The sequence below is a fragment of the Leptosomus discolor genome, chromosome 12, assembly GCF_034619465.1.
Source record: "Leptosomus discolor isolate bLepDis1 chromosome 12, bLepDis1.hap2, whole genome shotgun sequence".
Lineage (NCBI taxonomy): Eukaryota > Metazoa > Chordata > Aves > Leptosomiformes > Leptosomidae > Leptosomus > Leptosomus discolor.
In genome coordinates this window covers 19,873,818-19,900,580 of record NC_141402.1, presented here as the reverse complement: position 1 = coordinate 19,900,580, position 26,763 = coordinate 19,873,818, and the positions used below count along the sequence as shown (strand labels likewise).

Sequence of the window (26,763 nt, the reverse complement as noted above, 5' to 3'; positions counted from 1 at the left end):
GAGGGCGGCCGTTGGCGGGAAGGCGGTGCCGCGGCGGGAGGCGGCACGGCGGCGCCCTGGCCCGCTGCCCGGAGGACGGGGTAAGCCAGGGCGGCGTCTCGGTGCTGCCTGTAGGGCGGCCGTTGCTGCCAGGGAATAACCTGCCTCTACCCCGGTAGAACCGGGGGGAGAACGAGGGTTTAAAACCAACAAAAAACCAAAAGGCAGTTTTCGAGCTGGGCCCGGGAGGCCGCAGCGCTGTTAATGATCTTGGGCGTGTCCTGGAGAGGAGCGGTGTCTTTCCTCGTTTTTATTATGTAGGGCTTAGTCTCTTGCTTTTCATATGGATATGTTCATGCGATGCCCCATCCAAACTCTGGAAATATTTAAACTTCTAGCCAGGCTGCTTGCATCTGAGCCTAAGAACAGTTTCACCATGCTACAGGTCTGTGAGGATAATATGTTAATACCCGGTGCATCTCCTGTCAGTGCCACCTTTTCCAAGTCTGTTCTGAATCCAAAAGGACAAAAAACCAGAGGAGAGGTTCTCCTCCTTTTCCTGTGCGTCTCTCCTTGCACTTGCAGGTGTACGGTCGCTTAGTTTATTTGGCACATTGCTTGTGTCTCACTTCCAGTGTGTCTCAGCCTGCAGGTAGCTACACTGAAGTGCTCCTGGTTTGAAATGGAGGTGTCTTCTCTAGTTTAGTTTCCTCTGACACCCCAATGCCAGTTGCATGTCACTGTAACCATGGCAATAATTTTTAGGTGAAAAAAAATAACGGAACGTGTAGCCAACAGTTGAGTGCTTCAAGTTGCAGTATCCTCAGTAGGAAAGTTTAAATCTAGTCTTTTTCTTAAGAATTTGAACAAATCTTTAAAACATCCATATTTACTGAGTATTTCTAGTAAAATCTCGGTCACATTGTCCTCATGTTCATGGTAAGGGCTAACATGAAAGAATCTCTAAAAATACAGTCTTCAATGTATTTACATGTCATCTTAAAAGTCTTGCTGTTTTGGTTTGTTGTGCCTTTTCCATGCAAGTTTTTATCACTACAACACGTAATTATGGTCTTCTAGTGCATCTTTACAGAAACATGCATTCTGTCTTCTGTCCTGCAAAAGTCTTGTACCTGTTGATCATGTTTTAGACTGGATACCCAAAGAGGGGGAAGAACATTTGCCTGGTTTGTGCAGTCTCTGCTCTTCTGGAGCTTTGGGGGTGCTGTGGCATGGGGAGGAGACTCCGTGTCCTGGTACAGGGCTGCTCCTCGCCGCCTCCTGCCGTTCCTGACCTCCTGTGGGAGCTGTTCGAAACCTGGTGCTGCAGAGATGTCCTGGCACTGACCTGCAGCAGCGTGCGCATACATAGCGCTGGTGGGAAAGTCTTCTAATGATGAGACAGGATTTTTTTTTTTTTTCCACTGATGTCGATATTATCTTCGATACTCAGGCAGAAAGGACACAATTTTCTTATCGTATTATGCCCCATGGAAATTATTCCCTTCCTTTTGCAGCTTTACCATAGAGATCCCAAAAATACTTAATAGGAATGTTAGTGTAAGTTGTGTTGAGGAATGGTTTGTAGAGGAAAAAGTAGTGCTTCTTGTCAGACACATTTAGAAGAAGAGAGAAGGAAAACCAAAACAAGACAAAAAAAAAAAAAACCAAACCCAGCCTTCAGGCAAATCAGTTCTTTCTGAATATGAAATAGATATTTCCAAAATGCTGGAAAGAAGTTAAGTATCACTAGTACCTGAACTTGCTGACACAGGAGATGGCGTTTGCTTTTCCTGCTGCCATGTCCCTAATCTTTTGGATTAGATTTAGCCAAGAGAGCAATTTTTTCCCCTTAATGAGACTGTCATGTAAGAACGACTCTGTAGCTCAACATGGTTCTGAATGATGCTTCCGTAGCAGACGGCCTTCTTTAAGTGATAAAACTAAATTTCACAGATCTTTAGATTTTGCACATATGGGTGCAATACATTCCTCAGCATAAATCTGTTTAATATTAATATTATATTATTTGGGACTGATCCCTTACTTGGTGGTACTGAGTCTAATTATTTCCTTGTTTTACACTTGGCATAGTTATTTCACAGTAGTAACAGCTGCCACACGGGAGTGCTCCCTGAACACGTCTGCTCTATCTGCAGCGAGTGGCATGGTGCAAATGAGTGCTGAAAAACGCAGCTGCTGCCTGCTTGGTGCTGCCAGAGTGCTTCTACGGGACGAGGAAGTTAGCTGGAGCTGTCGTGGCTTCTGTTGCCTTAGTCCTCCCTCAAATATGTTTTTGGGAAACGATTTCATTTTTATTCCAGAGTTTTAGCTGTAGCTGCGGTGCATCAGGTACGAGGACAGTGTAGTTCATGAGGTTGTCCACGAGGTGGCAGTGTGGTGTTTAAAACGGAGATAAACTGCTTTTTGACTCACTAAAGGACCTCCAGGTTTTTCTCTGCCTGTAAAATTTGGTTCTGTTCTGTTCTGAGTTCTGTTAATCCCTTGGACAGTTAACGTCTCTATACTAATCGGTAAAAGGACGCTGACTAAATCTTGAAAAAATATTAGGACTGAAAGGTTAGAGAGAAGGAGAATTTAATCCCTCATACAAACATGTTTAAGTAGATAAACATTTTTACAGTCTTAATTAGAGTCCAACTGTCTTACATTTTCCTCTTGTCTTAATTTGATCTGAAATGAGTTAAGATAATTTTTTTCTGCTAATTCATTAATAATCTTTTTACTTCTGGTTGAAAAATATACTGTGTTGTTATTAATGGTCTTACCATAGATTGCTCTGTAAAAGAGAGATAAAATATCCTATGTAATTATTTTTGATTACAGAAGGTAAGGATCCTCAAAATTTATTTCTGTGTTTGCTAGACCTATTAACTTACATGATATGGAAATTTTAAAATTTGTTTTCGGGAAAATGCCTGGGCAAGCTAGCTTGTGAAAGATCATGGGTTTTCATCTAAATAACTCAAATTACTGAAGAGAACCTCTTGTAATGGGGGGAAGAATGCAGATCCCAAGCAATGTAGTACTTGAACAAGCAGTTCCAATCTCTCTCCAATTTCATCCAGAATTCAACAGGTAGCAAATGCAGACCGGAGTAACTGACAAAACATGCTTAAAAACTTCACCCTTCAGGTTTAGTATAGCTCTGTATTTGATGGGAGTAATCTTTGCTGGATTACAATCTAAAAATGTGAATTAGAGCACTGTGGTATTTGCTTGAAATAGCTATTTTCACCTCAAAACCAGCTATTGCAGATTGAATAAAAAAAACTCTCAGAGAGACTTTCCCATGTGGTTTCTGGGTCATCAGTTGGGTCTTCTCAGGAATGTGTTTAGCTTTCCTTCAGTTTTTATGTTGTCATGCAATGTGTATACATACAGCATGCTTAGCCATTATATTTAAATGAGTTTGAAACACAAGGAAAGATGTTAACCCTATCACTATATTTTATACTAATTCACTTATCTACTCTCTAACAGTAGTTTCATTAACATGTAGAAACAGAGTTGGAAAGGGGGGGGGCAGACACAAAACAAACAACAAAAAAACCCCACAAAAAAATGTAGGCAAATGAGAAAAACTAAACAGCACTTCTTGACCAAGAAAACCTGATGATTCTAACAGCTGAGAGTTCTTTGTCCAATACTGTTTCCACAATTTTATTAAAACTTGAACCTTTGAAAAGAGGTATATCACCAACCAGGTTGTCTCAGATTACTAGTGTCTAATGATGGTTCTGTCAGCAAAGATTCTAAGATGTTTATAAGGACAATTTTTGTGCTCTATTATGGAGATAATGCTGGTCTTCCTCCTGCAAAGGACACAGTATTTTTGCTGAGTTTTGACAAAGGCAACTTTAGAACAAGTGTACAGCTTCCAGAATGAAAATCCCTACACTTATCTTGTATTTAAACAAGTGCCATTGAATTTAGGCCAGAAGCTTCTGATACCATAGATAAGGACAACCTGATGTGACTGGGACTCTTTTGTCTTCGGAAAATAAGAAATAATAGCAGGTTCACAAATCTGTTCCTTGGATAAAATGCGCTGAATTGGGGGATATCTGCTCTATGGAATAAGCCCGTTATTTTAAGTCTTCAGCTGTTAGAGCAGCAAAGAACATCTTTGCTTTCTTCAGTAACAGGCTTTATGTTATGTGCGCTGTCTGTTTCAGAGTTTGTCAGGAGCCCTCTAGACAATTCTATCCTGTTTAGCTAAGGTAAACTAGTACATGTGTAACCTCTAACTTTAGGAAAGAGCATGAAAAAGAGCAGATAGAACTACTTAATGAGAAAGAGTAGATGCAGCAAAGTACTATTAATTCACCAATAAAGGGATAGAGAATGTTCTTCAGAAAAGCCTTGAAGCAGCAGCCTGCTTCCACCAGTCTTCAAAGGTGTATTGACAAAACATAAATCACGTGCTGGGAGTAATGCTGTATTGACTGTCATGCTGATATTAAAAATCCTCCAGTTGCAAGGCCACAGAAAAGAATTGCTGTTCACTTCCGTTTAGTTATAACTGGGTTTGTGTTTGTTATTGGTGAAATAGTGGGGTAGAAGGACCCTTTGCCTGCATTGGGGCAGCTGTTCTTACATGAAGTGTATGCTCACCAAACTTACGTTTACGTAATGTATGATAAAAGAAGATTCTACGGAATTTTTGTATGAGCAATATTTATGTACAATTAGAATTGATATAAAGTGGTCCTTTAAAATAAGTGCTTTGCATTGACAATACTACCTGATTTACTGCAAAATTCCAATAAATCATACACTCTTCTGCATTCAAAAACCACAAGTCTGCCCCATCCCTCTTCTAAATGATTTTTAAATTTAATTTAAGTTTATATGACTCCAAAAATACAAATATTAGCTTTTATTTCATGGATTTAAGCCTTTTTAAAGAGCCCAGGTCTTGATACTGTATTTTGAAGAAGACCTAATTCTTTGTAAATGAAAACCAATATGCTGGTATACTAATCTTAGCTTTTAGAAACAAATTGTCTTATAAGGTTGGCAATATACTTTTGAAAGCTAAAAAGTTTGGGATTTTTTTAAAATTAATTTCTAAAGTTTTAGAAGACTGTGAAGGAAATACTTTTTTTTTTTGTATGATATAATGATTTTTAGATTGTCATGGTAACAGATGATGATGAGTACATACAGTAATATTTTAACAAAACTGTAGAAGACCATCTTTAAAATGCAAGTTGCATGGTGATATCTCTTCCAGGAAGGAAATAGTTTTGTTAAATACCACCCTGTTCCATACAGATACATAATTTCTGTAGTTGCTAGAGATTCTGCCATCTTTCCCAGAACCTGCATCTGTGTGAAATGTTTAGGTTATTTGCTTTGTTTGATGTGTGAATGGAGCCATTTTCAGCTAAAAAAGCATTCCTAAAAGACATACAACCTAAAAAGAAACAAAATAGAGGGTTAAACCAGTGTGGCTCCTTCAAGAGAGCGCGTTATAGCCTGTTATCCGCTGTTTATTCCTCGTTACACCACTGCCAGCACTCTGGGACCCAAAGGAGCTCCCGGAGTGGTGGTGAGCTGCCAGCACAGCTCTCTCAAAGGAGCTGCACCTTCTGGACCTGTACGGATGAATTGTGGGTGGGCAAATCCGTGTACCGGTTGCGTGTGGGTGATGTCTGGTGTACACAAAGGTAGCTGGTTTTCCTAAGAGGATGGTATATATCCTTGTTGGAAGATGTGGGATGAAGGAGGAGTATTATAACTTTACTGAAAATGAAAAATAACTTATTTTTCTATAAATCCCTAAAGTGAAAAATGAATTAAGGCAAGATCAAACATAACTGCATACAATATTTTTCAGCCTGTAAAAATTTAAATAACCCTACCTACAGAAAATCGCTGAGTTTAAAATAGAAAAAAAAAAGCGCCAATTGTGATAGGGAGTGCTGTCTTCAAATTTATTTATTTTTTTTTTTAGTCAAAGTGAGCCCAAGAATTTTGAGATGCTGTAACTGTCTTGGCCGAGTAAAATAGATGTTAAGCCACATGAACATTTACATATGGATTCTTAACAAGTCAATGGTTCTTACACAACGTAGCTTACTCTAGATTTCTGTCTGTTGTTGTCTGTACATAGGCAACATACCAAGTTGTCTTATGGCCCAGGTTTTATGTCACTGTGTGTCAGTAGGTTATCTGATCATGGAGGAATCCCTCCTGGCTCATGCAACCAAGGTGTGAGACAGACATGAGGGCTGGCATCTGGAAAATGATGAACACCTGCTTTATTTCCTAGTGCTTTCTGGTGAGCTTTTCCTAGCATAGTAGTGGAGTCTGGGTTCTCATGCTCCTTTGGTACAGCTGGCTGCTTGTTTTCTAATTCCTAAACTTATATGTAGTTATAACTTCATAAACTTATCATAGAACTTAAGGATTTATCTCATTTTCCCTTTTTTTTAAAGATAAGAATGGATTCAAGTCAAATCCTGTTTTAGTTCTCTCCAATAAAAGCAGATGTTTGAAGGATATCAAAAAGACATTTCCCTGGAAAGTGAAAATGTATATGTGAGACTTATTATCTTGCTTTTTGTGAACCAGGCATTCCCTCTGAATGTATTTTGGTCTTTAATGATCATAAAGGTAACCTTATCCTCTGTGGTGTGATTATTTATTTATAATATTGATAACACCTTGTATAAAATTCAGTCCTACTATGCCATTTTTGCATATAAATATATTTTTAGAAGAATTTGATTTAAAAGTGGACAGTATTCTATACTCGTTAGTTTAACATGACAAAAAGCTGGAGCATACTTGTTAGACTGTAATCTGGTGGTTCCACAGCATCACTAACATCTTGAAAATACAGTAGTTCAACATATTCTAGCTCTTGACTAGACATAGCTGTACATGTGTGGATGTATTATGCACCTGGGTGAATTTACTTCAGTTGCATAAACTTTTGTACTGTTTTTCTCAAATAGTTGTAGAAGTGTCTCTTACAGCTAAAACACCGGGTTTAGTGGGCTGCATCTGAAGCTTAGGGGTGACAGAGCTGATCCATATAACTTGTGTATCTGCATCTGGTGGGGACAGCCGTATCTCTGTGGTCATCCCTTTGATCAGAAGTTATTAGACTTAAGCAGATAAAGTTTCTCCATTAGTGATTTCATTCCTGTATTTCACCAAGTACAGAACTTGATGCTCGCACTTCAGTATAATTTTTCTGGAGGTAGTGTTTGCCAACACTTCAGATTATTTTAAGGCAGATGTTTGGTCTGTTTCTTGTGTGTATGAAAGTACCTATACACAAACAAACGAAAATCAATACTTATTTACCAAGGTTGATACATGCCTAAAAACTGATTCAGACTATGTTGAAATGCCATAAATCTGTTTCTAAAAAGTCACTCTGGGTGTTGCGAAAACGTACCTGAAGGGGGTTTTGTACAAAAATATTATGGGATTGTGCACACATGCAGTATTCAAATGTGTTAAGTCAAATAGTAGGGAGAATGAATTTCAAAATATTTTTTTAAACATATTGCTATCAGTTGCACTTCTGGCGTTTGAACGTTTTAGTTAATATCAAACCCTACAGTTGTTATTGTGGTAAAATGATAGTGTGAAATTGATGCTGTTATAGTATAACAATAAGGACGTGACTCATGTATTTTATGTACACATGCATTCAACTGTAGTGACAAATGGCTTCATGCTGTGTGATTAAATGCATATTAGCATTTGCCCTAGGCATTTGATTATTACCATCTTTACTTCATTACATTACCACACTGTATGGCCATATAATTTATAAGATAATACCGACATCACTTTGTTGCTGATAGGAATTATTCTGGTTTATGGATGGTGTCCTTTAATTTTGCCTTTCATGGATTATAAAATTGGTTAATATCTGCTGAAGTGAATCACTGGAGAAGCAAATAAAGATGTTGGCCTCAGGTCACAGTGTCATTTGTGATACTGGCAAAATCTTACAGCCTCATTTATCCCTGTACATGATTGATAACACCATGGGTTAAATGGAGAAAGCTTTGCTTCCATTAAAGGATCATCATGAATGAAGACCTCCCACTTAAAAGTCAGGCATGATGAGAAGACAAGAGACTATCTACAGGTCAAATTAAATAACTTAAATAATTTAAGTGGAATGACAGTGTAATTTGTTCATTCTATGTTATTACCCTGACCCCTATCAGGCTTATAGGCTAACTTACTTTCTAGTGTAGGGTATTTAAGACGTAATTTTTAATAAGTGCTTTTCAAAGATATAAAGCCCTTTATGGCACTTAAAATTGTGTTAAAATGGATTTTTTAATGTGCTTTTTAAAAAGTAATTTTGGTTCCTTATTTTGTTAAACATAAAACAAGTAACAGGAAAGCAAATGTAGTAAATGCTTCAAAATAGGAACTTCAATAATTTTTACTTTAACTTTTAGAATGTTATCTCGTGTATGCTCTAGATTTTTTTTTTTTTTCATTATTTTACATGTATTCTGACAAATAGCAGTTGTTAAAGTAGAAATGCATCTATTTGGGAATATCTTTGATTACACAAGAATTTTTTTTGTATTTTCTGTGTCAAAGGGCATTTCTTAGTTATCAAACATCTTTATAGTAGCTCTAGACAGTTGTATTCATGTGTGGTATCGAAAGAAGGCATTTTATCAGCATGGTAGATATTTTGTAGTATTATATTTTTAATTATATTTTGTATAGTTTTGTTTCTAGTCAAGCATAGTATAAACTATTTGGCAGGTAACTAAGTTATTTGATCTCTCTGTGGTGGAAGAGACCACAGAGGTGCCTCGCACTCAGCTCAGAGGGGGACAAGGAGGAGTGTGTATAACGCGTACCGTACCTTGCCATTTTCCGCAGTAGATTCTGTTGCAGTCTTGGAAAAAGCAGTCTGAGTACAAATTGCCCATGAGAAAATAGTACTTGCACAATGAAGGGATGGGTAAAGACTCGATGAGCTTCACTCAGAAAAGCCTTTTTCCTTACTCACTGCTTTAGGGAGGTGAAGTCTTGTTTGTCAAGTGCTCCTGCTGAGATCAGTGTGCTCAGAGAAAGCCCACAGATGCCTGAGGCCCATTTCCTCCCATCCTTTAGAGTATAGCAGTGGTTTGAAAATATCCCTCCGAGAAAAGAATTCTCTGATTGCTTCTGCGATGGGAAGGAAAATCACAAGGCTCGGTGTGTGTCGGTTAATATACTTTCTTTTACTGGTTGGCTTCAACAGCAATTGTTTCATAACTGAAGTGCACTTCTTCAAGTGCACCTGCTTTCGTACGATGAATTCCAGAGTTAGCCATCCTTTTTCCGTGTCAAGCTCTTCACAAGCACTCTTATTTTTTCCCCTTATTAACACAGGCTACCAGGATTCTTCATTTGATAACTGTACTGTCTGGTAGAAATACACCACTGTAGAACCCCCCAACTCCAAACCTGTAATGTCAGCTGACAGCAATAGAATTAAAGCATGCATCATGTTTATTTGCAAAATCTTACCTTTCAGATCAGAATATAGCATGATTAAAAGTGAAACCAAATGGCTCTGTGCCTAATCTATTGTGTATGATTTTAGCATTTTTATTAGTTTTGTAGCTATGATAATCTCCTAATACTCCATACTTGATATCAAAAGCTTTGTTTGCAGTAGGGCTTCATTGATTAGTGGTACAACATCTATCAAAAAGGAAACAATTTTGAAAATTTGTGTGAAAGAAACAAGATTTTTAATGTGCTTTTGGGAGGGTCTGACTTCATTGATTCTAAATTCTTTAGGTAAAAAGAAAAGTTTTTTTTTTCAATCCTAATGCTTTACTTTAAAGTAAAATACAACAAAACAAAACAAAACAAAAAACAACCTAGGCCTAAACTGTGGCTACAATGTGTGCAGATTGGCTACACAATGCCTGATTCATGTTGGCACATTGACCCAACTGATTTGTCGCCTGAAGTGGTAGATGTTTGTCCATGGTTCTTATGCAGACTTTTTATTCATTGCCTCTGCAGAAGTCCTTCAAACACGCGTATTTTGACACTTACAAAAGAATTTACATAATATTTCGTATTGAACACTTAAGTATTAGTCATATGTTTTAAAATGGAAGACAAAAATGAGCCTGATTTTTCTGGTTTTGGCAAAACTATTATTTAGAATAACTTTTGTGGTGGGGCACCTAAGCAGGGAATCAATCTATTGTGCATGACCAAGAAGCTTAAATTTGATCTATGTTGGGGTTTTATTTAGACAACAGCAGAAAAAGTGGTGAGCTCTGATTTGTAGTTGTTATGGCCCCGTGATACAGACCAGGTCTCTGTTCTTCCTGCAGGAATTCCTTCCTAAGGATTTGGCGGCAGTGGCCAGGTCAGTCATAACTCCTGTGCTCTACCCGCACCTCTCTAATTCTTAGTCCAGAAACACGCATGGGGTGTCTCTGGGCAGGGATAGCGTTGTGTATTCTAGTGGACTGCTGGAAATTCAGTCTGAAATATTAAAAAAATATTGGGAAGTACAGCTGAAGTATGTACAGTTGTTGGCTTTTTGTAAATCAGATGCTAAGTGTTGTGATCATCTCCGATGTCACTAACAAACATGCTTTGTCCCTACAGAGCTGCATGAGTCTTATGTTAGCATAACTCCTTGACAACGGCTGATGTAGCTAGCTTAGAGTGCAACAATTTGATACTTGATCTTGTGGGAACTGAACCAAAAAGCTTTCTTGTTAAAATTCAGAAGCAGAAACTGCGAATAGTACTGTTAGTTCATATTTTCAGGCCTGTCTGAAGGTCTCCTTTAAAATTGAGCCTGTCTTGTGATTTTTTTAAAATCTTGAAGGTAGGTAGTTATTTTTTCATGGCCTGATGTGTTAGTTGCAGTACCTTCACGCCAGTGCAAGGCAGTAGCTCTGGAAAAAAACCCCTATACTACTTCCTTTTTTTTTTTATGCTCAACACAGTCTTTGTTTTAAGCTAAAATCAAGCCAAAAACAGTGAGGAAAAACAAATTAATGTGGTGAATTAATGATAAAGGTGTTTGTTTTCTTTTACAATGTTGCACACTAACTGAAAATGAAAATTATGTTAATTGCAAAATGGTTATAACTAGTGGTTTTACTCTTTGCAAAAAGAATTTGTTCGATATCTGCAAGTTTTGCACTTTGAATACTCTCTTAAAGATAAACTGGAGAGGAAATACACATTTTTATTTTGCAGAAACAAGATTAAAGAATGGATGAAGACTTTAAAACACAAGCACTTGATTCTGCTCTTCAAAGTCCATCAGAAACATTACTTTCCATTCGACTGTTAGACTTTAGAACAAGTTTATTGGAGGCAATAGAAGAACTGCGTATAAGAAGGGTAAATGTGTTTATATAATTTTTTTGTGTTTCTTTGTCTTATTTCTGTCTGCCTGTATGTAATCATAGAAAATGCCACGTAAGTGTGGGTAAACTTCATGCTGTATTTTAAGTAATTCAACAACCAGGGGTTTGTTTAAAAAATATCATGGGTTTAGGCAGTGTCTCTATTGGGAATTTCTCTGTGGACAGCACAAAGACCACAGGGTTGCATGGGAATGAATTTGACTTTCCTGTAATAACGTACGAAGTTGCTACAGTTGATCACCGGATTATTGACAAAAATGGTTTACATTAAGTGTTTGTATTTCATCGCAGTTCTTCTTTTTAAGAGCAGCCTTAGGAAAGCAGGAGAATCCAAGTCATTGCCAAGTCGTAAGTCTTTTTCATTTCATAGATTGATTTACCATTTCCCAGAAAAGCAGAGATTTTTGACTTATTTTTGTGTGTTTACTTGTGCTTTTCAGAATTACCTAAGAGGGTAAAGAGCCACTGTGATAATCAAATCCACTTTATTTCACCGTTTTAAAATTGCTAAACTATTGAGCTAGAGCCCTATAATAATAGCATACTGAGTATTGGTGGTGGGCGGGGTGTTTTGTTTTTGAAGAATGAGTTGAATCATTTTGTAGTACTAAGGTAAAATTGTTTCTGCGCTGTTGAAGGCAGCTATATTCTTCTGTGATTACTTCTTCAGTTGTATGTATGTAAATATTTATTTCTATTTCTCCCCTTAGTGTTTCTGAAATGTTGTATTTTTTGAAAGACCTAAAGTATATCTTTCTACATTTGATGAATTTGACCTGTTCAAAAGATGTGTATTATTACTTTTAAAATACTAGTATTGATGACATGTTTGATTTATGTTTATTTTGATCTAAGTTAAATGCTATAATCCTCTCTTTAAAAACCATAAACAAAAGAATGGCTGTCATAAAAAAAAAAAAACCAAACCACAAGTAAAAAGCTGCATGATCCTACTTTCTTGGTGCAGTATTGTTGAAATTCATCAATCTGATCCCTAGACTTTTGTTACAATAGTACTGTTTGGTCTAGTCGAACTATTTTTGTATTAAAAAGTAAAGATTGAAGAGTTTGACTTTTATAATAATAATTGGAGTGTACTCTTCCTTACAAGATCTGTTAGCTGAATTCCATTTCCATTGTTAACTTTGCATTTTTAATGCACTTGGTCAGAGCCTAAAATAAAAGCTGTGGAGTTTCATCTTTTGGGATTTTTTTAGTTTTGTTTGTCTGTTATGTTTTTGCTGTACCACAAGAGTAGGTGACTGTGATTTTATAAAAGATTGCATCAGGAGGGTGAGCAATTTTTTGGCTTAAAGGTATTTTTAGTTTCAAAACTGGTGCTAATGCTAAGAGCTAATTCCATAGTTGAGATATGGCCCTGAATTTCTAAAACATCTGTGCCTTCCTTCACCCTAGAAAAATAAAATATATACTTACCAGTTTGTAGTTACGAATTTAAGGAAAAAAATTAAGCATTTTATAGTGAGTCAAATTGAAATCTTAACTATCTCTGAAAGCATTTTTGTTATTTGCTTTGCTTTCACAATAAATTCAGGGCTGCTTGCCTAGTATGTTTGAAATTTGGAATACAAACCATCAATATTTTGAACAAACAAGGGTTATAGAATAATATGGCCATGCCTGGTGCCATTCATTTATATTTTTTTGAGTAGAACTCTCTATGGTGGTTTTCCCTTTAAAGAAAAAAAAAAAGCTACAAAATACTCTCCTGATTTAGCTATGAATCTCTTACAAATTCAACCAACATGAGGTTATTCTGTAAATTTATAATCAGCCCTGAGAAAAACGTAGTACATGTAGTACACAGACCAAAATACAGTGCTAGCTCAGAGAATTACAGTGCTTGTCTTGCACAGCGGTAATTTTTCCGTGTACAAGAACAAAGCACACTAACTTAAACTATACCATCTGCTGCATAAGAAAGTGAAGTAAAAGTTAAAGTTCTGCTGGTTTCTTACTACTTTTGCCACTTCCTTTCCAAGTGGCTTGTGAGGCTCACAGGAGACTGATAGCCTGATGGAAGCAGTATAGCCAGTATAGTGGATTTTACTCTTAATTTTGTCTTTGACCTGTTGGCTTGACCTTAGGCAAGATATTTTACCTCTGTTTGCTTCTGGTTTTCTTCTTGTTGTTGGTCTTGCATGTCACTTAGACAGGAGTCTCTTCAGGACAGGAACTATAATGTATTTTGAGTTTAATAAACTGCCTTGAATGGTTGGTTCTACTACAGTATAAATTCAAATGGATACAAATATATTGGCAGATTAAATTATCTGTATGAAGCTAGACAGATAAAAATTAAACTCTTAAAACAATTAAATATTAAAACATTTTGAGAGACTTGATACAATCTATACTTCATACCACAAGATACTACTTTAAAGTAGAAATTTCATTTTTCTGAATATGCTTATTTGAATAAATGCATTGAGTTACTTCAAAGCGTCTATCGGTTTTTCACTTTTCTTGGTTAAACATATAGCTGTAGTTAAAATATCAAAATTAAAATAATTTAGAGGAGTTGCTCATAAGAATTGACTTTTCTGCCCTTTTACAGATGGAATCTCAATTAATGGTAGCTGTGCATGTTTATTCTGCAGACTACATTGCTTAAATTATTATGCATGATACAACTTCACTTTATTCCTTTGGTTGTTCATAGGGTCTTTGTTCTTAATATGAATTGACTTAGTATGAATATGTATGTAAATAAAAGCTACAAAAAATGATGTAACTCTTTCCCCTGCCCCCCAGGGATTACTTCACACTCCAATAGTTTGAATGTCCTGGGGGTTTTTTGCCCACTCACTTTTTTCCACTCACCAAGCACTGATCAGCCCAGTGATTCTTTTGTGATGGATATCCCATTCGCTTTGTTCCAAAGTCTGTCAGCCTTGCTCTGCAATCAGCTGAGTTAATTTTGTTGAGTAGTAAGAGATGATCCTTTTTTTGAGGGATAAATGTAGTCGATTTTGACAGTATAAAGTCGTGGCGTACCAGGTCAAATCGGAAGTCTTTAATGCTTTCTGAAATACAAGGCATATAGGACAACTGACACGAGGTTTAAGAATAATGTTCCAAGGACAAGAAAGGACATATATTGCATATTGAATTATTTTTTTTCTTGTCCTACAAACAAAAAAACATCCTTAGCCAGAAAAGCATGTAAACATAAGAAATTAAGGAAATTCTTCCTTACTTCCATAGAAATGTATTCTAGTAATCTGGGGATATGGGTGTTTTAGTAGCAGCTGAAGCCGTGTAGATGTTGATTAGCTGAACCCATGAAAGATAAATCTTACTGATGATTTTTAGAATTTTAATGATATTTTTCTTTGGTGCAAAGGATAAGTTTCAGTGACCTGTTTCCATACCTGAAAACAAACACCTGTTGAGGCTCTTTCTGGTGTTAACCGGTACATAACCAACTCTGGCTAATACTATAGATTCTGTCCTTTCTGTTCTGAGTTTGTGATACTTGATACTCTTTTGTTTAGTAAAAAATTACAAAGAATAAATTTTGCTCTTTTCTGTTTGGGCAGTTATATAGATACAACTTGGTAGTGCTTGTATTTTAACTAAAATACTTCTTAAGAAACATTTTTTCCAGCTCTCAGATTTTCTCACATTTCTTACAACGTAATTTTTGTTTACCATAAAAGAAAACTGTGTTGTATAAAGGAACATTAGAGTTGTGAAGGGCATTGAGTTTACCCATAAAAACATTTTCTATGTTCAAATACATATTTTCATATAGGATTCTTTAAATATTTCCTTCTAGAGTCCTGGAACCCCCCACCCCTGAATTTTGTAAATTGAAGCCATGTTGACTTGTTGTTGTTGGTCGTTCCCATCCTGCTATTTACTGTCAAGCACTATCTGAACCTTCTGCCTTGCTTGAGCCAAAGGGGTATGTTGACCCAGCAGGTGGTATTAGAATCAGCCACCAGAAGTGGGAATGAGATGGCTGATTTGCCAGGGAATTTCCTACCTGAGCTCACAGCAATCTCCTGTGCTGTGAGCACAGAGGTGAATGCGGGGTCTCAAGACTTCTGGGATCAGTTCTATGTTGTGGACAGGAATATTCTTTAAAGGCTAGTTTTGCTTTTGTTGACTCTAGTCTCCTTCCCTGCCACTAATGCTCTTTTTCCCTCTTTCTTTTCTGTGTTTTACCTAGTTTCTGTCCCTTTCTGTCTTCTGTTCTCCCTTCTTCTGTTTTCACACAAATTAGACCTCCTTCCTGTGCTTACCCACTTCATGCTGATGGCCAGTGTGCAGTCACTGAGAAAGAAAATACAAGAAGGATACTTACTTACTTGCTAAAACAGACAAATCCTGAATCACATCTGTTGTCATGACACAGACATTATGGCTCTCGCAACGCCTCACCTGGATTTTTTTCTGGTTGCTGTTCTCAGAAGCTGTAGCTCACCCTAGTGCTGCGGAGCTGTGTGGGCCCATCCTTTCAGACAGATTTGAGCAAGTTTATCTCAATTCCTCTCTACTTCTGCGATGGCTTTGGCTTTTCTAATCCAAGTTCTTCAGCACAGCAGCCTATTTCTAGGTTTTCTTAGAGGGAGGACACAAAGGAGCTTTGCTCACCCTTAACTACTCTCTCCCGTTCCTAAAATGTACTTCTGCTTTCTGGCGACTGTGAGGGGTTTGCACTGCACAGCACAGCACCGTATAGCACGTTGTAGCTATAGTTGTAGAATGGGAGAGATGTACAGAATTGTGCAGAGCTAACACAGATAAGATGGGCAAGTGGACTTCAGTATTGAGGTGAAAATTGAAAGTTGCAGTATAAAGTTAGGATTTGGAAATGTCACTTGAGCCTGAAAGGCAAATTACATTTTGAGACATTAAGTGAAGAAAGTTGATGAAACTATAAACTTACTTATTAGAAGGTGGAAAGCAGAAGGACTAAACTTGTGTTATTAGTGGTATTAAAATATTGGTGGACATGTCAGTTACGATCATAACAGTCGTATTGGTTGTGCTGTGTCTGGACCTAAAAAATCTCAGAAATGTTACAATATAACTAAAGCTAAACCTTGTTGGAGCCATGTTCTGCAGATGAAGAACCATGTTTAGATATGTGGAACAGCAGAAAAGTTATAAAGGGCACCAGAGGCACCTGCTGGAGCTATATAGGGAGCTCTGTGGAAACAATAATCTACAGTGACCAAAACCATGAATGAATGTTGGATAAATACAGATTTTTTTTTTTTTTTTAAATTTAAAAGAGCTTGGCTTTAAGTTATTTTCAGGCTACTGTATAGAATAAGTGTACAATCATGGAAGAAAAATGTATTTAATGTAAAAGTATTTAACACTGTATTTTGAAGATTCTATTCGTGAGAAGGACAATTACTATTTCAGAAAGTAAGGCAGAAACGTTTTCTGGAAATAAAGAGGACACTAAGGAAGGGGAAGATTTTGGTGAGGTATATATTGCAAGCAACAATTCTAACTGCTAACAAGAATGGTGAAGAGCTTGATTTCATTTCTTAAAGGGTAGAGTAAAAAGAGGAAATTAAGGGCAGGGGGGAAGAAACAATGATAAAGTTACACAGAACAGAAATGTGGGTGGCTTTTTTTTGTTTGTTACCTAGAAGCTGGCAAACAGGACACCACTAACACAGGCTGCAGAGAAACAGAGCAAAAAGTCCTGACAGTCTTATAGCTGCATTTTCTGCCTAAATGTAAATTAGGGTATGTACTTTTTAGCAAAATGGCGGAAACAAGGAAAGCTTAATAAGTATGTGGATATGAAAGAATAAGCAGTACTGAAGTTTATGGATCTCATGGCTGTGACGTACACAACAACGTTACTCAAGTCAGTAAGCAGTGTATTAGCTTATAACTTTGTTGTTAGCAAATAATGTGGCTTTTGGCTAGGAACTGATTGCTTGAAGTTGGAGAGAAAAACATTACAAGCATCAATGCAAGTATTTAAAGGAATGTATTTTGATAGATGAGTTATTTAAATATAGAGCAGTTGTAGCTTATGCAGGGGAATCAAGGACAGAGCAATGAAAGATTTCCAAAGGAGAAGAGCTGGCTGGTATACGTTTCTGTTTCTCTGCTTCTGAAAAAGTAGTTTTTGAGAATAAATTCCAAATATATGGTTACTACTAGTTATGGCAGTTAACCAAAGCCTTTAAGATCCAGAAATGTTGTACCAGGGACTAAAGTTGGAATGAAGCCATTATAAATATTTTCTCTGCCTTTCACATTTGTCCTGGGAGCAAGACTTAAGAAGGATATCCATGCGGTCTACGAAAAGTTGTACTTGACTGTTAGTTCAGGAAGGGTGTTCTAATTATAGTAAGAAACAATCAGAAGCTGCAGTTTCTATGACTACTATTTGATTGACCCACATGAGGAATTGGATGTGCAATTTTGTAGGAGGTAGATTATGAGTTTGAAAAAGATAATAAAAGTACCTAGCAGCAGTTTTGGCTGCTTGGACACGAGCCAGATGTACTCTGTTCCTGAATCTGTTCAGGGTCAAGAATCGAGGGGGCTTGACCAATCCACAGCCCATCTTGTAAAACTACAGCCTGAAGCAAACACTTTAAAGAAGACTTGACACTTTCTAAAGGTTATAACGAGTAAATAAACCATCAAATTACTCCTCTTTTATTGTTATGGTGGTCCTTTTTATAAAAACACTTAAATCCATGTAGTCCTAAGGCACCTAATAAAAATGAACACTTTAAGGTTGTGGGTTTTTGATACCTCATCAAAGTTATATACAATATTATTCTCCTAAGTATAACAAAAATGGTTTTTTGACTTATTAAACAGCTGGTGGAACTTCTAAAAAAAGAAGTGCTTCACACAAGTTTTAAAATCTTTCAATTCAAAACGGGTAAACTATAAATGTCCTTTGAAAGAAGTAAAAATGATGGATAAGGCTTATAATTGTTAGTGATTTCACATGAGAACATTTTTATCACGTAATTGTCATTCTCAGGTTAAGTATTTATGATGTTTATTTTTTTCAACAGTAGTTACATATATACATTTTTGATAGCTTCCAGATTTTCCTTGATAATTTGGGAGTAAGTTGGAGTGTTGCTCACTTAGAACTTTGGTTCTTATCCTTTCTAGTATTCAAAGCAATTGGCTCGGTTAAAACGGAATTTAATGCAGTTTTCAAACTTGTATTATTGTATTTATTTAGTTAAATGTAAAGTACTCTGTATGGAAGTGGGAGTTAATTATAAATGTCTTAAATTTCAACATGCTGTTTCTTAGAACAATAGTAAAATTTTAAACCAAGTATTTGCACAAAAATGTATTTCTGTATTTTCTTTTCAGTGTCCTCATTAGGATTTAAAATACTTCCACATTTTAAAACTGAAATGATGGATATGCATGATTCCAGATAGTCTGCCAGTTTCATTGTTTAGAAAATCTTTTGGTTGTTATGTACTAAAATGACTTCTTTTTTTATATACACCAAAGGCTTGGTTTCGTTTAGGTACCTGTTGTGTTTCCATAAGCTCACTCTGTTTGAACTGGAGTTTTCTTTGTCAAGAATTTGTAACGCTAGTATCTGCTATTGCTGCCCTTTAAAATATTACATTCTTTTCCCTTTATTTCATGGGAAGTTTAATATGGCTAGATACTTGTTGATCTCCAACAACCATTGAAAGTAGCGATATATTTGCCATGAATTTTAGTGAGGTCAGAATCACAGCTTTTTATCTCTGTTACCACTTCACCTCCATAGCTGTATTTCTTTTCTGATGCTAGTTGTGCTTTGAAGTTTGTTTTGTAAATGCCCTAAACTTGAGCTTTCAGCTTACAACAAATACACCAAAGTGAGTTTACAAGACAAGGGGAGACATATATGCATAGAAGACATTATATGCATAGAAACTGAAGAAATGCAGTAATCATGTGATTAGTTTGCATGTTTTCAAAATACATACTTGAAAAATTACCTAGCATGTTATGAAAAAGCATATTAGGACTCAACTGTGCGGCACTTCAGGTGTTCTGGGGCAGTTTCACTGTCCGTTATGTTGATCTAAGTCCCATCTCCTGGGGCAACACGTTAGTGTTGCTTCTGTTGCACTGGTACAGATTTGTGGCTTCCCCAAGGTGAGATCTGATCCATGGGATAACTGGTCACCTCCTTCTCCCTGTTTAGTTGTGCACTGGATCACAATTCTGGTTTTGGCTCTGAAATACCCTTACATATGCTAGTGCCTGCACAGGGGAGTGCTAAAATATGTAGTCCGGAGTTAGGGAAGAATACTACTGCAGTGCATTTTGATTAGGAATAATTTACACGGTGTGTTTAAGGGTCAGATTTTATAATCCGTACTTCTTACAATTTTGAACAAGGCTTTTGCTAATAATATATCATTTTAATAGCATTTGTTGCTTAATGGCATAAGTTGCTTAAGATTACACTTCTATAAGAAGCTGAAAGTCAACTTTATTTGTTTTTATCACTCCAGGGAACTTAGGGGGATGTGCTTTATTTCAGAGCTTATAGATTAGTATCAGAAAGCAAATTCATTGCAACTCTGAAGTAGTATTTAAGGCAGAACTGGGAAGTGTTGATAATCATTTCAGTTCTCTTAATTTTATTTCATTATTTTTTTTACCATAAGGCATGAAATCTTTAGGTCTCTTCTGCATCTGTATTCTACTGGTACATACCTGAGAAGCAAAAGCTAAAGAACTTTTCTCTAGTTCTGTGAGCCAAATTTTAATTTTGAATGTAAGTTTGATATTTTATGTGTAAAATTCATGTGAGTCTTGAGGCGTATTTTAGATCCCACAAGTAACTCTTGAAATGCTTAGGAGCAGCCTCCTGTGGATAGAAGTGTGTGTTATTTCTATCCACACATGTGCCTGTAAACTGCCTGTTAATCAAGGAAGTCAGTTTTGACCCTAAAACCTATAAAAGATGTCAATGTTTAAAACCTATTTTAAATCACCTTGAGACATACTTTGCCATTTTATTTCTATTGATAGTACAGTGGGACTATGGATCAAACGTGTGAGAGAGGATTGAAAGTCTTTAAACCGGTTTTGTACAAATTGTTAAAGCATTGTAAATATCCTTGTATCAAAACCTTGAAACACTTGTTAACTGGATTTAGGAAAGAATTGCATTTCTTAAAGATGCAGCAGACTTTATTCTTTGTAGCCAAAACATTTTTGTTATCTACTTCACTGGAAGGAGGAAGAACCTCAGATTGCTCTTTCACTGTTTCAGAAGATTTATTACTTTTTCTAGAGGTGATTTTTTTTTTTTCTCATAGTAAGTAATAGTCATTCATGGTATTGCAATTTAGTAGAATTTTACTTACAGCCCAATATAAAGAGAATAATATTTTTAAGTCCTGCTTTTAATTTTCTACTAGAGAGATCCATAAATGTTTTTTTTTTGAGTCATCACAGTTTCCCTAAGGATTATAGCCACTTCTTTTGCAGCAGTCTGGGCTGTTGAGGTGTGAGTCATTTCAAGAGTGCTTATTTTTTCCATCGATTTAGAATGCAGCTTTTAAATTGGAGTGGGAAAGTTGAACTCAAAAAAGTGTATAGGTGCACATAATATATCAAAATACAGTAATTTCGAGAACACAGTTCAAGTATTGGGAGCACTCTTTAAACCTCACACAGTCAGTTTGGCCCTTGTTGGAGTGTGTCTAACACAAGACCTTAATAAATGTTACTAGTGCACCAGTTCGTGAAAGTGAAGCCTATCTGACATTTATGTGGGCGCTTTTTCAAGGTGACCGTCACTGTGTGAAGAAAAGGCTGGAAATTAGCCTGTGGAAGCTCAGAGCAGCACAGTAGTGTAGCTCTCCAGGTCTTTACAGGATATTCGTTGTTTTGACTGTGTGCAATAACAGGACGGCAGTGAATTGCTTATGATCTGTATCAAAAGCCTGAATACTGTTCTTGCAAGAAGTCATGACTGTTTGGTAGGGGAACCTGTCATTCTTCCTTTTTTGAGTACTGTGTTTGTAAAGGAAGGCCAGTGCTCATAAAAATCTGACTCAGAAGGGAAGCTGATTCCAGTTAGGAAAGTTTGACTTTAATACCAAAATGTTTCAGGAACATTCCCATAAATTTTTAGCAATTAATGATTATCAGCAGGTAAGTCTCATTTATTATCGCAGTAATAGTTTGACTCTTGACAAAGTGGTTTTGCAAGAACAGGAGATGTAACATTCTTTCCTGTGGCTAGTGCATTTTCTAGGTTGTGAAGGAAACTTTAGACTTTAGTAATGTTCTCAGATTTTCTGGTAGCTCATCTTATCAAAAATACATGTTGATTATCCATTACTTCTGTTTAGCTTCTTACTTTAATCTGGTAGGTCAGGAGGCTTCTTGTCACAGAAGGTTTCGATATATATTTCACTTTTTCCATAATAACAGAAGTAATTGCTGACAAAAAGTTTTCAGTTGTCCTGGGAGATGCCAAAAAGAATAAAGGTTCAAATGCTTTGAGTTGAATAATTAAGATGACCTAAAGATTCTAACTCATTAACTGTGGTTATCTGTGTCATTGACTAACAACTGATTCTTGAAGCACTTGTCGTAGCTTGCTGAATTTCTCTTCATCTCAGTATTTTGACTCAGTTCATCAGAATATTCAATCATTTTTCGACAGAGAAGTCAAGTCTGGCTTATTCCCTTTGAGTCTGATTTTGTTGTAAGATCATGAAGAGAATATGTATGGAGAGGGAACTGTTTCTGCTCTAATCCTAGCACCTGATCTTCTACTGTGCATTTCAGTCTAAGTTTTTATTCTGTGAATTTCCTGACCAAACCAGCTGAACTCATCTGTTACTTTACCATATCCAGAGAGCTTTTGTTTCCTTTTTTGCTGTGTGGTGTGTAGGCACATACTGTTCTATGTACTGTACTGTAAAGGAAGAAGAGTATGAATACACAATTTATGTTAGTGTTGGATTTGCAGGTACTGTCTTACATAAATTTGTTTTTTGTTTTTTGTTTTTAACTAGGAAACAGAGAATAATTATGAAGCTCAAATAACCAAAATTGTTGTAGAGAAACAGGAACTTGAATGGCAGAAGGTAACTTTCCTACATGGTTTTAGTGTTTTAACTGCTGAGATTTAATTTTAATATTATAATAATAATATGAATTTTCATTTGGTACAATTCCCTTTTTTAAGGCCATTGTCATTTCTAGTAGTCAAATGTGATAGCCAATAGTTTATTGTCTAGCCATGAACATCTGTAGCTTTTATATTGATTTGGATTGTGCCCAACCTAGAAATCTGATTAACAAAACAGTACCATCGTAATATTTGGCATGACTGGAAATCTTCAGTCAAAAAGGGTGTAAATATAGAAACAATAAGTCATTTAGCTTAACATGAGCCATGCTGACACATTAGTGAGGGGGAAGCTACGCAGCAGCTTCTCTGCATTATGCTTGTCTTTGGCAAGTGCAAATACCAGTGCAGTTGTACAAACAGTTTCACATGCAACGCTTTGGAGGTGACAATTTTTCCAAAAAATTATTTTAAACAGAAACTTATAAGTTAGACGTACTCAGAAGTGGCTTGTCATCTTTTAAATGCTCAGAATGAAGTTTTCAGTAACATAAGTTTAACATTCTTCTTAGGGTTAGGGCTCCTGAGGTTATGCTTTCATAGGAAATCCATTCCCTCCTCTAATACAATCAAACCTATGACCCCTGTCACTAAGTCACAAGATAAAAGGCTTCACTCTGTATAGTTTACGATCACAGAAAAAACAATAATTTCAGCTCTATCCTTGATCTTGGGATATTCAACATCTTAGTAGTAAAGGAAGACTATTTCATCTTGGAGTTCATCCTAATCATCTTAAATTAATAATCCTAACTATTTGCTTTTTTTCCTGAAAGATATATATGTGCACATAGCAACAGGAAACATTTTATATTTGTAAAAGCAACAATGCTTTCTGCTTTTCTTAACCTAGCTTTGCAGTTCTTGGTAATCTGAGTTCAAAAGGGATGATTTCCATTCATTCTGAGACCTTAACAGCAATTTAATTTACCATTAATAGAGAGATGACACTTACAGGCAATTAGGTGAACTCTCTTTTTTTTTTTTTTCCTGCACTTTGCATTTAACATTGGCACATGGCAAACCTAATGTAAACAATGAGTTGTAGATTTTAGGAACTTCATGTGAGCACATATATAGAGCTCTGGAACTTCAAAGGAACAAGCTAATATGAGCTTGTCAATTCTGGAGATTCCAGTAAGTTGAAAGTAAGTATGACATTTAAATTGAATTTGTGACCTGATCGTTTCTGAATTCAGAATCATATTGACCTCATAGTAGTTCAGTAAACAGACAGCTTCCGCTGGCTTATCTAAGGTTCTGTTACATTTTTTCCTTCAGAGATAGATCTTTTGGTAAACATTTCTGTGATTCGGTATAAATTTTATTTTACCTTAGATTTAGCAAACTAGTTTAAAACAAAGACATGACTTGTGCTAAATTCCTGGTTTAATATTAAAATTTTAAAGCAAATCTTTGCCTTCGTTTTTTGAATACTGTTGCTGCTTTTGAAAAAACAAACATGCTAGACTAGGGAAAACAGAATAACTGGAGAAAATATTCCTTTAAATCTAATGAGTATATTCATTATACTTACTATAACATCACAGTATCAAAGGTGATTTTGCTTATATTACTGAAAAAGTAACTTTGTTCTCCACTCTCACCGCACCACACATACATAGCATGTATAGAAAATGTATTCCAAAATGGAATTTCTGAGAAAGTTCTATATAATCATTTTATTTAATAGTCTTGGCTATGAGGCATGTTAGGAAATAAGTATTTGTAGAAACTTCCCAGTCTCTTTTTTAGAGTAAAATACATCACTTGAATATACAGTGCGAGGAAGACTGTGGTATATTATGAAGACCTCAGTAATGCTTTTTCCAGATATCAATTACATCAATGACAAAACTGTGTAAACAATGACTGTTTTGTGAAACCAAACTTACATTTACGTAAATTATTATATAATACTGGCTTGAATTCCTATAATCTAAAGAAATGTCATCTTATTTAATAGTACTGTGGATATAAAATTTTATTCCTCTGGTGAGCAGGAATACTCCACTGAGAATAGTTGACTTGCTGTCACTGCAGTACTGTTTGTGGCTCTCTAGCGTACTTGGTATGCCCTTTACCCACTAGAGAACCTGGGTCTTTGAACAGAGCTCTAAATGACAACTTGCAGAAAACATTCCTCAAGACTTTTGTTTTCACATTTTTGAATATTCATTCATGTAGTAGGTATTGTTTGTTAGATGCAAATCAAAACTTTCTCTACCTTACGATGAATTAGCAAGTACGCACGTGAATGTGTATGCACCTCCACAGATTGTTGTCCTGTATCAAACGGCAAAGCTCTCACTTTTGGAACTTCAAAGCAACACCAATTTGCTGGAGGAAGTAGCAATTTTGGAATGGGCTTTATATCTGAAAACTCCCAGTTTCTCAGTTAAGGCAGGAGAAGAATTTAGACTTCTCGTGTGTGAAATAAATGATCAATTTCTTTTCTCCCAGTCATTCCTTTTAATAGTCTCAATTTGTATTTATTTTTGAGCAGTCGTTACTTAATCATTTCCTGCTTCACACTGATATTTCTTAACTAAACAGTCATCTGTATTTTGAGATAACTGTTCAAGGACAGAGCCTCTTGACTACATTTACCTAATATTTTTTAGTGTCTAGAACTTAAAAAACATATTGATCTTACAAACATATCTTCCATATTACTCCACCTCGATTGTGAGGTTTTTTCCCTATCTTGTATAGGAACAGGATGCTTAAAGATGTAAAAGATTTCTGACCTGCAGAATGTAGTATTAGTCTGTGAGATTATGATATGAAATAATAACAAAATTAATAATAATAGTACATCTTTTACTCATTATCTTGTTTTTATGGATGAGAGTAAAGCCAGGCAGTAAGATGGTAAAAATCTCACACTATCGCCTTACACTTAATCTTTTCTGCCCTCCTTCAGCTCTTTTATGTAGTTTGTAACATGACTAAAATTTAACTAAGAACAGAATCACAGATTGTTATTTTCTGATGGGATTATATTTTTTTAATGGAGATTAAAATCAACTATTATAACTACCTGGAACTGCATCAAGATGCTGTCTTAAGATGGCAATGGGTGTTGGATTGCTTCTGCAGGTTGATAGGATGTGTAAGAGGTGCTTATAAAAGTCCAAGCAACATCAAATCTGAATTCCAGAGGTAAGAACTGCTACCTGTTATGAATTAAAGAGGAGCCACTACCAAAAAGATGATTACCAGTTAATAAAGGTCTACTTTTAGCCTTCAGGTTTTGTTCAATCAATCAATCATCTCTTTCTAAAAATATTTAACAAGGGATCAGGTTTTTTTCTTGAAATACTATATGTATGGTTTGCTGTAAGATAATATTTAAAACAGACTATTTGTATTTCACCTGAGCAGGAAACTCTGCAGCATGAGATGGACACATTGCACCAACAAAACAAAGAAGCTCTGGCAGCTTTTAAGAAACAGGTAGCAAAATAAGGCCTCCTAACTTTGACAATGAGATTTTAAAATATGATGGTATAATAGCAGGTTATTAGTTGATATCAAAATACTTTTCTGTTGCATATAAAATGTTAGAATATACAGCTCAAAGAAATCAGATCTTTTTCTTTCTTCCAGACACAATATACTGTTTGCATTTTGACAGTTCTTCCGAGTAAGCCGTTCTTCCTGGGATTTTTCATTTTTATTTTTCAAAAAATGCCTAGAGAAGATAGTATTTCTTTTAATCTGTTTTTTATTGTGTTGTTGGTTTTTTTTCACCTCACTTTAAGATGACAAGTCCTCTGCAAGGTTATACTCATAAGCCACGGTAAAATATCTGCCACATAACTTATTCTGTTCAATATTTGAAAGTGTGTTTCAGTCTTTCAAATCAAGGTTGTGTTTTTTTTTTCTCTGCAATATATAATCAACAAATATGAGTGCTGAAAGGACTTGCAGAGAACAGTCATAGGAACGGAAACTGCTGCACATAGCGATGAAGAATTCATCACTAATGCTGCATGACAATTGTACCACAGGCAACAGAAACTGACAAGCAATGATGTTTTTCTTGCTTGAAAAAAGAATTTGTGATTCACAAGCTTGCTGCTTGTATAGTTAAAGAAAAAAACCCAAACCCAACCAGAAAATACACTATGCAGGGTAATATAACCATATTGTCTTGTTAAGCTGCATGAAGAAAATTAGTCCCATGTGCTGCATTGATTTGTTGTTTTGTTTGTT

At 36.0% G+C, this 26,763-nt stretch overlaps 1 protein-coding gene across 1 annotated transcript in view; it reads left to right on the top strand.

Moving 5' to 3' along the window:
• The first annotated feature begins 11,241 nt into the window (after positions 1-11,241).
• Positions 11,242-26,763, top strand: part of CCDC73 (coiled-coil domain containing 73) — a 56,568-nt gene continuing 41,046 nt past the window's right edge. The window contains exons 1-3 of the mRNA XM_086472320.1: positions 11,242-11,373; positions 22,427-22,498; positions 25,930-26,001. Of these exons, the coding sequence (XP_086328446.1) occupies positions 11,242-11,373; positions 22,427-22,498; positions 25,930-26,001 (276 nt within the window). The remainder of the gene's footprint in view (positions 11,374-22,426; positions 22,499-25,929; positions 26,002-26,763) is intronic.